The sequence below is a fragment of the Fukomys damarensis genome, unplaced genomic scaffold (genome assembly GCF_012274545.1).
Source record: "Fukomys damarensis isolate Sample0158 unplaced genomic scaffold, DMR_v1.0_HiC HiC_scaffold_23, whole genome shotgun sequence".
NCBI lineage: Eukaryota > Metazoa > Chordata > Mammalia > Rodentia > Bathyergidae > Fukomys > Fukomys damarensis.
The window spans coordinates 4,760,694-4,771,232 of record NW_022900935.1 but is presented as its reverse complement, the minus strand read 5'-3'; the positions used below and the strand labels follow the sequence as shown (position 1 = coordinate 4,771,232).

The 10,539-nt window shown below is 55.7% G+C and overlaps 1 protein-coding gene across 7 annotated transcripts in view; it reads left to right on the top strand.

Moving 5' to 3' along the window:
- The window catches only part of Kif17 (kinesin family member 17), a 37,692-nt gene that overhangs the window by 3,915 nt on the left and 23,238 nt on the right, over positions 1-10,539 (top strand). For all 7 annotated transcript variants that reach the window (XM_010625796.1, XM_010625795.1, XM_010625794.1 and 4 more), the window contains exons 2-5: positions 2,215-2,361; positions 3,084-3,185; positions 7,177-7,366; positions 9,754-10,206. In XM_010625796.1, the coding sequence (XP_010624098.1) occupies positions 2,215-2,361; positions 3,084-3,185; positions 7,177-7,366; positions 9,754-10,206 (892 nt within the window). The remainder of the gene's footprint in view (positions 1-2,214; positions 2,362-3,083; positions 3,186-7,176; positions 7,367-9,753; positions 10,207-10,539) is intronic.

Here is a 10,539-nt window from a genome sequence, read left to right as displayed (position 1 = left end):
CAAAAAAAAAAAAAAAAAAAAGAAAGAAAGAAAGAAAGGAAAGAAAACAAATATTAATGAACCAGAGATTTAGCTCAGTAGTTCTGCTGCCTGCCTTTGTTTTATATTTTTGAGACAGAGACTCACTATGTAGATCAGGCTGGCTTTGAACTCACGATGCAGGGTAGGCGGGCCTGAAACTCAAGGAAATCCTCCTGCCTCAGCCTCCCAAGTGCTGGGATTTACAGTTGTGTGTCACCATACCCATCTTGCTTCTATTTTTAAATAAAATAGAGCTGGGGATATAGCTCAGCGGTAGAATGCTTGCCCAGTATATACAAGGGCCTGGGTTTGATCCCCAGCTCAGCAAAACAAGAAAACATTAGTTAATGGAAATAAAATAAATTTGGTTTCATTTGTATGCCCCCTTCCCCCAGCTTGGATCATGTCTGTGCCTGGAGCCCCATGTGCCCCCACTGTCTTTGCCTGTCGACTTGACAAGCCCGCCCAGGCCCCTGGTTAGGTGACCTCTCACTGCCTGTGCTACCTTGTCAGCGGCACGTATGTGTGACCTGCAGTTGCCCTCAGGGTGGTCATGGTCTCCTTGGACAAGGACGAGGTTCTCAATCATTTCTGCCCCGTCAAAGTGGGCCTTGTCCACAGGAGAGCTGTGAATGGTGGCTTCGGCCTCCTGGTCCCAGCAGCTCCTAGGGTTGCCTGTTGAGCTGGTCCAAAACAGGTCGTGGGGGCCACGTGGGCCCGGAGCTGGCGCAGCCATCTGGGCCATGTTCTGATGCAGGGGCCTCTCTCACACCGATAGTAAGTTCTAGAACCTGTGCCTTCCTGGGCTCTGTGTGGGCAGGAGCCGTGTCCACCTTGTGCCCTGCCCCATCCCCAGCACAGAGAAGACAGCCAGTAGCTGTGGGTGACTGTGTGCACCAGTAGACAGAGGAGGACTTTAGGGGCAGGGCTCGACCTGCCTCCAGGCCTCCTTCCCGGCCTCACCTTCCCCCCCAGGCCCCTGCTCCACCTGTCTCCTGTGCCTTTGCTCAGACTGTGCTCTCCGCCCTGCCGGCTCCCTCCACGTGCCACCCTTGCTCCCCAGAAGGTTTTGTCTGCTTTCCCCACACTGTCCTGGTTCCCTCTCTGTGCTCCCTCTGAGGCGCTGGGACAGACTCACTCCTGTCCCCGGCTCCCTCCATCTGGCTGGCGTTTGAGGAGCATCTGCATACACCCACCCTCTGTGTGCCAGTGCGCACCACAGTGCAGCCTGAGCTGCTGCAGGCAGGGTACAGTTCTTGCCCTTTTCGACAGAGGAGAAAACTGAGGTTCAAAATGCCAAGACCCGCCCAGGGCACACACTAGAGTGGTGACAGCATTTGAACCCTGGTAGTCCGGCTCCACAGCATAAACTCTTAACCCCCATGGGACAGTCTCCTACCTCAAGAAGTAGACCGCCAATGGCTGCTCCCCTCCTCATCCCAGCCCAGTGCCATGGCACTGGGGACCCAAGGAGGGTCCCCAAATCCTTGGGCTAGGAGATGGTGCTGATAGAAGAGTGAAATATGGACCTCCAAATAATACAAACAAAATATTATAACTCCCAGCCTGCTAGATGTCTGATACACTGAGTTCATGTTCTTTAAAATCGAAGAATGGATTCCGGGAACAATGGAGGATGAGAGTAGGAAAATATTTATCGAGAGTATAGCTCCTGAGAAGCCAGAGGGGTCCCAACGGGGTAGCCGAGAACCCCGCTTTCCAGGGGAGTTTTATAGAGCACAGCCACGGGGGTACAACGTGGGTTACAGCTATGGCCAACCGATAAGGTTACAAGTGCAGTGGCTTGGGTAATATGATCCAGTGGGGAAACAAGTTGCACAGCAAGAGTACATGGAAGGAATAAAGAACTTCTTAGGAAGGTGACAGATCCAGGGGTCTTGGTCACCCACTGAGGCAAATGATGCCTAACTAGACTTCATTAGACCGAGTATTGTCACTTATCTCACCCCTTGGGGATGTATAGGTCCTTTTGTTGTTGTCTTGAGGCCCAGCCTTCAGCTGATGTGTCCTCAGGCCGCAGTTGTAGGGTGTTTTCACCTTTTGTCCTGACTCTCTGAGGACTCAGCCCTGTCTTACAGCTTGTAATATTTTACCTAACTTAGCTGCCCGTAACAGCACCGCTCATCTGAGCCTGCCCGGCCGAACCCTGGGCTTTGGCTTCCTCCCTTGCAGGGCGTCACCGAGGGCTACAACGGCACCATCTTTGCCTATGGCCAGACAGGCAGCGGGAAATCCTTCACCATGCAGGGCCTGCCGGACCCACCCTCCCACAGGGGCATCGTCCCCAGGGCCTTCGAGCACGTGTTTGAGAGCGTCCAGGTATGGGCCTCTCGGAGGGAAGGGGCTGGTGTTACAGGTGGGCTGGTCCCCAAGGCGCTTCTCACCTTGCAAGCGCACTGTGGGATGCAGTCGGAGCCCAGCCTTGGGTTGGCACAGGTCAGCGGGCAGCAGGTACTGGTTTCTGAAGAGCTAATGGGAGAAAAACTTAAAACTGAGCAAATTCTGCCCACCAGTACCGTGTTTTTCTCCTACCGTTTTGGGATTTAAGCAATTCTCTAACACTTCCGTGGCTGTAAGTCCTGATGAGAAGTGGCGTGCAATCCTGACTCCCATTTTGTGGAGCAGTTGCCTGAGCCTTGAGGAGACCAAGTCTGATTCATATGCAGCATAATTATTTCACTGGACCCCAGACTCTCTGTGGTGGCCCCGGGAAACACGGAGGGGCCTGGGAAAGCTGCCAAGGACCAGCCTAGAGCTAGTGCTTGGGCCAAGCTTTACCTGTAGCTGCAGTTTCTCTACCTGAGAGCTTTGTTTCTTTGCCATGAAGCCTGTGGGCCCAGCGCTAGATGCATAGCTATGTGGAAATAAGCTCCACCAGGCTGGAGGGGAGGGAAGTCCACCAGCATGGGCCGGGAGAGGCAGAGGTGGGGAGGTGTGACCCTGACCACCCCGCTGTGATGTCCTTGCGGTCGAGGTCTAAGGTCTGGCCGCAGCAGGGCTTGGCATCAGATGCATCCGCGTGCTCTGTCCTTTCTCTGCAGTGTGCAGAGGACACCAAGTTTCTAGTCCGGGCCTCGTACCTGGAGATCTACAATGAAGATGTCCACGACCTGCTAGGGGCTGACACCAAGCAGAAGCTGGAGGTGGGTGCAGACCTTCGGGCGAGGGGAGCGGTGTGGGGCTGGCCGTGGGAGGCTGGCACTGGGTTGCCTCCCTGAGAAATGTGGAGGGACATCCTAGGGTACAGGTTCAGACCGGAGGGGGGACTTTGGGACTTGATCTTTGGAGGTCCTGACATCAGAGAGGGTTAATGGGGCTGGAGCTCTCTCTGGCCAGTGTCGCCTCTGACTTTCGAAACAGATGGAGTTTTGTGATTGATTTTATTTGGAGAAAGAGTGCTGCTTGTAAAAAATTAGTATGAAAGTCCCGAAGGGGACTTCAAGCCAAAAAGAGGATATTAATATTATCACTGGCTAAGCATTTATGATTTTTCTAGCTGCTTTTAGGCACATCCTTCCATTTAATACTCAGGGTTAAACTGGCTAAGGGCCAGGGATTTGGCTCAGTGGTTCCGCTGCCTGAATTGCAAGCGCAAGGACCTGAGTTCAATCCCCAGTACCAAAATAAATAAATAAATAAATAAGTAAATAAATAAACGCACTGGCTGAGTGGATATAATATTACCACTGCCGATTTGCCAGTGTGGGAGGGAGGTTTAGAGAGTTTCTTTAAATTGTCTTGCGTTTTACACCATAGCAAGTGGCCGCAATCTGGATTTGAACTCAGGACTGTCCAACTCAGGATCCTGGATCTCAAACATCTTGTTGTAGTGTGGCTGATGGGCTCAGCTTCGGGGACCTTGTTCCCCTCTGAAAGGGGACCAGGGATCCAAGATGTGGCATCATGAGACTTGGGATTGAGTGGGAAATGAGGGGAACCACTGAGCACGGCAGGCTGCTGCAGGGTGTTTTCTGGGTGAGCCGTTTCTTGCCATTGCTTCAGAGAAAGGACAGCGCATATGACAGGGCTGCCAGGTGGAGCCCTCAGTAGAAGGATGTGAAGACAGATGGGGTTAGAAAAAGGTTAGGGCTGGCGCAGGCAGGCAGCGAGCCTTACACGCTTTTCATAAACTGTCCCATCTCCTAGAAGACACGGGATGAAAGAATGTCATTTCATGGAAGCAGGGAGCAGAGTTAGGTTCCTGAGGGTTCTGTCCAGATGGAGCCAGACTGACCCTCTGGGGAGCCCAGATGGTCAAGAAAAAGCTGCAAGGACTGGACAGCCACTGAATGTCCGGGCTGGTCTCAGGTCTGGGACTCTTTAGCCTTCACCTTGGTGACAGGCCCTGACCTCGTGTCTCTGGGGCTCTTTAAATGCTGGGCGGACCCGGTATGGTCCAAGGAGAAGAAGCCATTGGAGGGCGGTGACCCAGATCTGTGACACCCCCTCCCCAGTTCTGGTGCTGCCCCTCCCCCAGGGTAAGGAAGGGAAGCAGCAGTAATTTCGGTTCCAAGAGAGGAGGGAGGGTCCTGGGCTGATTTAGCCGTTCATCAAGACTTATTAGGATGACGCCGTGAATGCCAGAGCACAGGCGCCAGGCCCCACCCTGTGCCAGACCTACAGGAGTGAGCCCTCCAGTCCCAGACATGGAGCACAGGGCCCCTCCTCCTGTAGCCGGCTCAGCACAGACCTCGGAGCTCTGCCCTCTGCATGGAAGAACCCCACCACCCACCTGGAGCCCTGCTACCTGGCTCCTGGAGCAGCTGAGTCATCTCTCAGCCCCCGCCAGGGAAACAGGAAGAGGAGGCAGGCCCTGGGTGTCGCCCCACTTGGCTCCCGTAAAAGGCCTGGCTGTGCAGTTAGTTTCCCCGTCCGGAGTGCACAGCTTCCGCCAACCTGCACTAGAGCCTCCTGGACCCTCCTCCCCTTCCACACTGCCCTGGGTCCTGCAGGCCTTGGATATCCCGGCCTTGTGCTTACCGCAGCTGGGCCTTGGGGCTTGCAGATGACAGAGCCTGCCGGGAAACACACCCTGTAAGGCCTTTGCCACGCTCCCATGTGAGTGACGTGCAGACAGCTCTCCTGTCAGCCTCCCAGCAGCTGTAGGAGGAAGCAGTGCTCTTCCCCTTATACAGATGAGTACCTGAGGCTCGGTGTGCCTCTGTGAGGACCAGCCCAAGGGCACACGGGAGGAGTATGGATTGCTCTGCAGCACACCCTCTTAGCACACCCTGACAGGCTTAACACTCTGATGAGAAGCTGGTAGATCAGCAAAGGCCAGTGGGAGATTTGGGGAAGCAGAGTTAGACCAACCCCCAGTCTCCACAAACACCTCTGTGGACCCCAAGCAGGAATATGCAGTTGTCTCTTCCCACACACCACGTCTGGGAGGAGGATGAGGACCTGCCTCCTCCGCGGACCCAGGCCTGGGTCCCGGGTCACATTCCTGCTCTGTGCCTCGCTCTGTCCCAGCCCCATCCCAGCTGGTTGCCATGGCGACCTGCTCTGGCGTCTTGCCGCCACGATGAGCAGTTTCCAAGCAGCTGTCTGCCTTTCACTCATTGCCTCCCTGGGGCATCGAGGGCAGGGTAGGAGCCGGCAGGGGCCTCTTGGACGTTGTGAGGTTGGGGGACAAGTCTTCCCAGGGTTGAACATAGTCAGAGACCTCTTTGGTGAGAGATGTCTGCTGGGGTTGCTCTGGCCTAAGTCTCTTTGTGACCTGTGTTCCCTGAACTGTGGTAAGTGCCTACAGCCCGTCTTACAGATGCGTTTCCTTCCTGGTCCTTGTAACTATCTTGAAGAAGCAGCTCCCTCTTTATTCCCATTTCACAGATGAAGGAATTAAGGCCTAGAAAGGCAGACTGACCAGTAAGCGACTGACTGGGTTTCTGCCCAAGCTCCTAGGATTGGTGGGAAATGGGGTCAGTGGTTCTTCCTGACGCCTGAAGCTACTCTCCAGGCTCACGGTGCACGGGACAGGACCCAGAGAGGCCCAAGACAGCCCCCAAACCCCAGCCCAGCCAGCTCTGTTTGCAGGGGCTCCGCTTCTGTCCTTTATGTTCATCCTCACCGCCACTTCCTGTGTCTACGTCAGCCCTTTGGGAGGCTGAAGCGGGAGAACTGCCAGTCTGCGGCCAGCCTGGGCAACTTCGTGACCTAACGGCTGTAGCTCCTGAAGGGTGCCCCGCCTCTCTCTACCCTGTTCCTGAAGGTCTCCGTCACCTGTGACCTCTTTCGTAGATGCGTGGCTTTCAGCAAGGTGCCTTTCTGAGCCTGGGTTGATCCTCTTCCTCTGAGCCCAACCCAGGCTGGGCCTGGCTGTTTCCCAAGGGCGGTGCTCCTGGGGCCCCTGAAGCTGCCCACAGCAGCCGTCTAAACCTTTGGGGCTCCGACCAGCAGGGCCATTCAGCAGACAAACGCCTGCAGTCCTGATTCAGTCCACTCTTGCTTATTTCCTCTCGCACTTGAGAAATACTGTGTCTCACAGCTCAGTGTCAGCAACAAGACAACTCAGCTGCCCTGCCCGGAAAGCAGGCGGGGACCTCTTGCATGTGTAAATTTATTGCTGCCATCGCACTGCGGGTGGCTCTGGTTCGGGCTGGAGCTCTGGGTAGCCAGTAGCCCTTCACCTGCCCTGGCCCAGGGGTCTAGGGATGGTCTTGTTGCCCTGGGGGACAGCAAAGAGGCCACCAGGAGCTGTATGGCAGGACGAAGGAGGCAGCATTCAGAGCCATCAGCGACTGCAGGATCAGCCCTGGGAGCTGTTGGAGCCCCCAGACTGCAGCTGCCTTCTCTGTCACAGTGCAGACAGGGACGCAGCACATTACGGGGCACCTGTCACCTGCCAGGCACCATGCCAAGGGTTGTGCGGACCTGAACCCTTGCCACATTCCCTATGAGATGGGCATTGTACACCCGTTTTACAGGTGTGGCAACTGAGGCTCGGGTTAAGTCACCTGCCCAAAGTCCCACAGGGAGGAAGCAGGTATAGGTTTGTGGCCGGCTGCACCCGGAATGGCTGTTACAGGGTATTTGAAGTGTGGGAAGTTGGGGGGTGGCCCCAATTGGGTCCTTCGCTGTGGTTCCTCAGGGAATCCCTGATCCTGCCCCACCCACCACTCCCCTCCCTCACAGCTGAAGGAGCACCCCGAGAAAGGCGTGTACGTGAAGGGGCTGTCCCTGCACCTGGTGCACAGCGTGGCCCAGTGTGAGCGCATCATGGAGACCGGCTGGCGGAACCGAGCGGTGGGTTACACCCTGATGAACAAGGACTCCTCCCGCTCCCACTCCATCTTCACCATCAGCATCGAGATCTACGCCGTGGGTACGCAGGCTGGAGGGGAGCCCAAGCCAGCCAAGGCCCCGCGCCTCTGAGCCCCACAAGCCCCGTGGGAGACAGAAGCGGTGTCCCAGTGCCTGGGCGAGCTGGGCGAGAGTCCTGCCCAGGCCAGGCCCTGTCCCTGTGCTTCCCGGACAAATAGCAGGGGCAGCGCTGTGCGCTTAGCAGGGCCACGCAATTTGCGCGCAGATCTCATTTATCCCTCCCGTGAGATATTTGATAATATCATCCCCATTTTGCAGATGAGAAAATCGGGGTCTTGTGACCAGGGTGTCAGAGCTGGGCTTCTGTCTCAGTGGTTTGCCCCTAGGGTGTGACTCACTCAAAACCTGTGACGCCCGTCTTGGTAATGTTCTCGACTCCTCAGTCATCGGTTTCTTATTTCTTCTGGGAAGAGCTGCTGAGAAACAGAAGAGGCAGGAAAGACGTTTCGGGGGGGCACTTGTAGGCCAGATGCAGTGCTTAGCGCTTTCGATACCTCATTCTGTGTAAACCACCTGGATGTGGGTGCTGTGGTTTCCATTTTACAGGTGAGGAAACGGAGGCCTTGACAGGGGAAGTGATTTGCCCATTCAAGGCCTCACAACTGCTAAGTTAGTTAGGATTGGAACCCAGGTCTCCCAGACAGCTTGGTTTTCCCACTAAGACTGCAGCTGCTCCCAAGTTTGTAGTTCATCCTAAATAGAACTCTAAGTAGCAGGGAGCAGGGCCAGGGATTTAGTTCAATGATGCCATCGCCCGCCTCACAAGCCCAAGGTCCTGAGTTTGATCCCTGGTACAAAAAAAAAAAATAAAAAAAATAAGCATGGAATATCATCCCTGAAAGACCCCTGGCTCAGGGACGGGGTGACCCTGTCTGCTGGTGACCTTGCCCCACACCAATGCCCTCGTGCTGACTGAATCAAGAATACCCTGTGTCCCCAGGGATGATGTGAGCAGTACGGTGACAGCTTCCCGGGACTCTTCTGGTGAGGAGAGAGTAGGGCGGTGACTTTTGCAAGGGTTTTGCAGTGGCCTTGAAGGTGGGGCTGTTACCTAAACAGCTACTGATACGTTTAAGCATATTTTCTTTTGATCCTTTTCTCCTTATGAAAATTTGAAGCACACTTGAAATCTTAGGCTCTAAGTGGTTCTTCCCTCGTTATCTCCCAGGCCACTGCTGAGCGCTTGCCCACATTACTAGCTCCGTGTCTTCATGGCTGTGTGAGGAGAGCCTGTTGCCCAGGACCTTTGCAACCAGTCCTTGATAAGGGGTCAGAGTTCTTCCTGGGTTTTCAGTGCTATAAATAATACTGTGACGAACACCTTTGTGCCCCCAAATTTTTGTGCTTGGGCAGTCCTTTCCTCGGTTGGATTCCTGGGCTGGACTCTGGGCACAAAGGGTACAAACGTGTCTAAGGCACCTGTTACATTCTGGTGCTGGGGATTGAACCCAAGGCCTTTGCATGAAGCTCTTTCCCCAGCCCTTTTTTATTTTTTGTTTTTGAGCAATCCTCCTGCCTCAGCATGCCCAGCTCGGTTGATCATTCTGCAAATAGCTTTCCTAGACTGGTCCCACATTCCTTTCTGTTTTGTTTTGTTTTGTTTTTTTTTTTGAAAGCATGCAGAGCCAAGCTCCTCATGTGTCCAGCCAATCTTTCTTCCCTACTTTTGATTGCTGCATCCATGGACCTAACTTGGGCCCCTTCTGGTTTCCGCCAGCAGGAGAGGAAGGAGGCAGCTCAGTGGGAGAAGGGCCAGGCTCAGCACTGTGGGTGAAGTCATTCCCCACATTGCACGGCCTCTGAGGGCGGACTTGGGATGGGCCTGTTCCGCGGCCCGCAATCCCATCCAGTGCCCGGGTCTCTATTGCGCTGGACATCCAGGCTGTGCCCAGGTGGGCAGCCTGGCCAGTCTCACTTTGTAGGAATCAGAGAGGTACATGGTTCTGCTCATGTCGCACAGAGAAGAGGAGCCAGGACTTCTTGTAAACCACATCCACAGGTCTCAGAGTCAATGCTTTGTGCACAAAAAGATCCAGCCACTTACTCCCTTCCTCTGCCCTTGGCCTCACAGGAAGTCTGTGGAAACTGTTATGTGGCTGGAAGGACCATCTATGACTCCCAGCCCTGCTCCCTGGAGTCAGACTGCCCTCAGTTCTGATCTCAGTTCCACCTCTTGGCAGCTCTGTGACCTTGGGCGAGTTTCATGCCCTTTGTGAGCCTCGTTTTCCTCATCTATGAAATGGGCACAACAGTATCACCTCCTTCTTGGGGCTCCTGTTCAGCCAGCTCGAACCCTCAGCAGATGGGGGCCCCCAGGGCCCAGGGGTGACTCCCTCTTCTCTGCGGGGCTCACGCCAAGGCCCTCAAACCCTTCCCTGTTGCCCACAGATGAGCGGGGTGAGGACCACCTCCGCGCAGGAAAGCTTAACCTGGTGGACCTGGCAGGTAGCGAACGGCAGTCCAAGACGGGAGCCTCAGGGGAGCGGCTCAAGGAGGCCACCAAGATCAACCTGTCGCTGTCAGCGCTGGGCAACGTCATCTCCGCCCTGGTGGATGGGCGCTGCAGGCACATCCCCTACCGGGACTCCAAGCTCACCCGGCTGCTGCAGGACTCCCTGGGCGGCAACACCAAGACGCTGATGGTGGCCTGCCTGTCCCCGGCCGACAACAACTATGATGAGACCCTCAGCACCCTGCGCTACGCCAACCGAGCCAAGAACATCAAGAACAAGCCCTGCATCAACGAGGACCCCAAGGACGCCCTCCTGCGCGAGTACCAAGAGGAGATCAAGAAGCTCCGGGCCATCCTGGCACAGCAGCTGAGTCCCAGCAGCCTGTCAGGTGCCTGGCGGGCGGGGGTGGCGGGGAGGGCACCGCTCCTCTGTCCCTTGGGAGCCGTGCAAGCAGCGCCCCCACACCTTGGGCGAGTCCTCCGCACACGCGGCCCTGCCGGTGTCCTCTTCCTGCCCATGACCCCGGGCAGAGGCCCGTGTATCCTCCACCGAGCCCTGTGAGCAGCGGGAGGGTGGCCTGAATGAACAAGGTCAGCGTGGAGCCACACGCACTGCCCTGGCCGGGGCTGGGATCCAGCCCACGCATCCCGCAGGGCCTCTCACCCCGCCCTTCTCCCCGTTACCAGCAGATTTCTTGTTCTCCCTGGTGTAGAACAGGAGC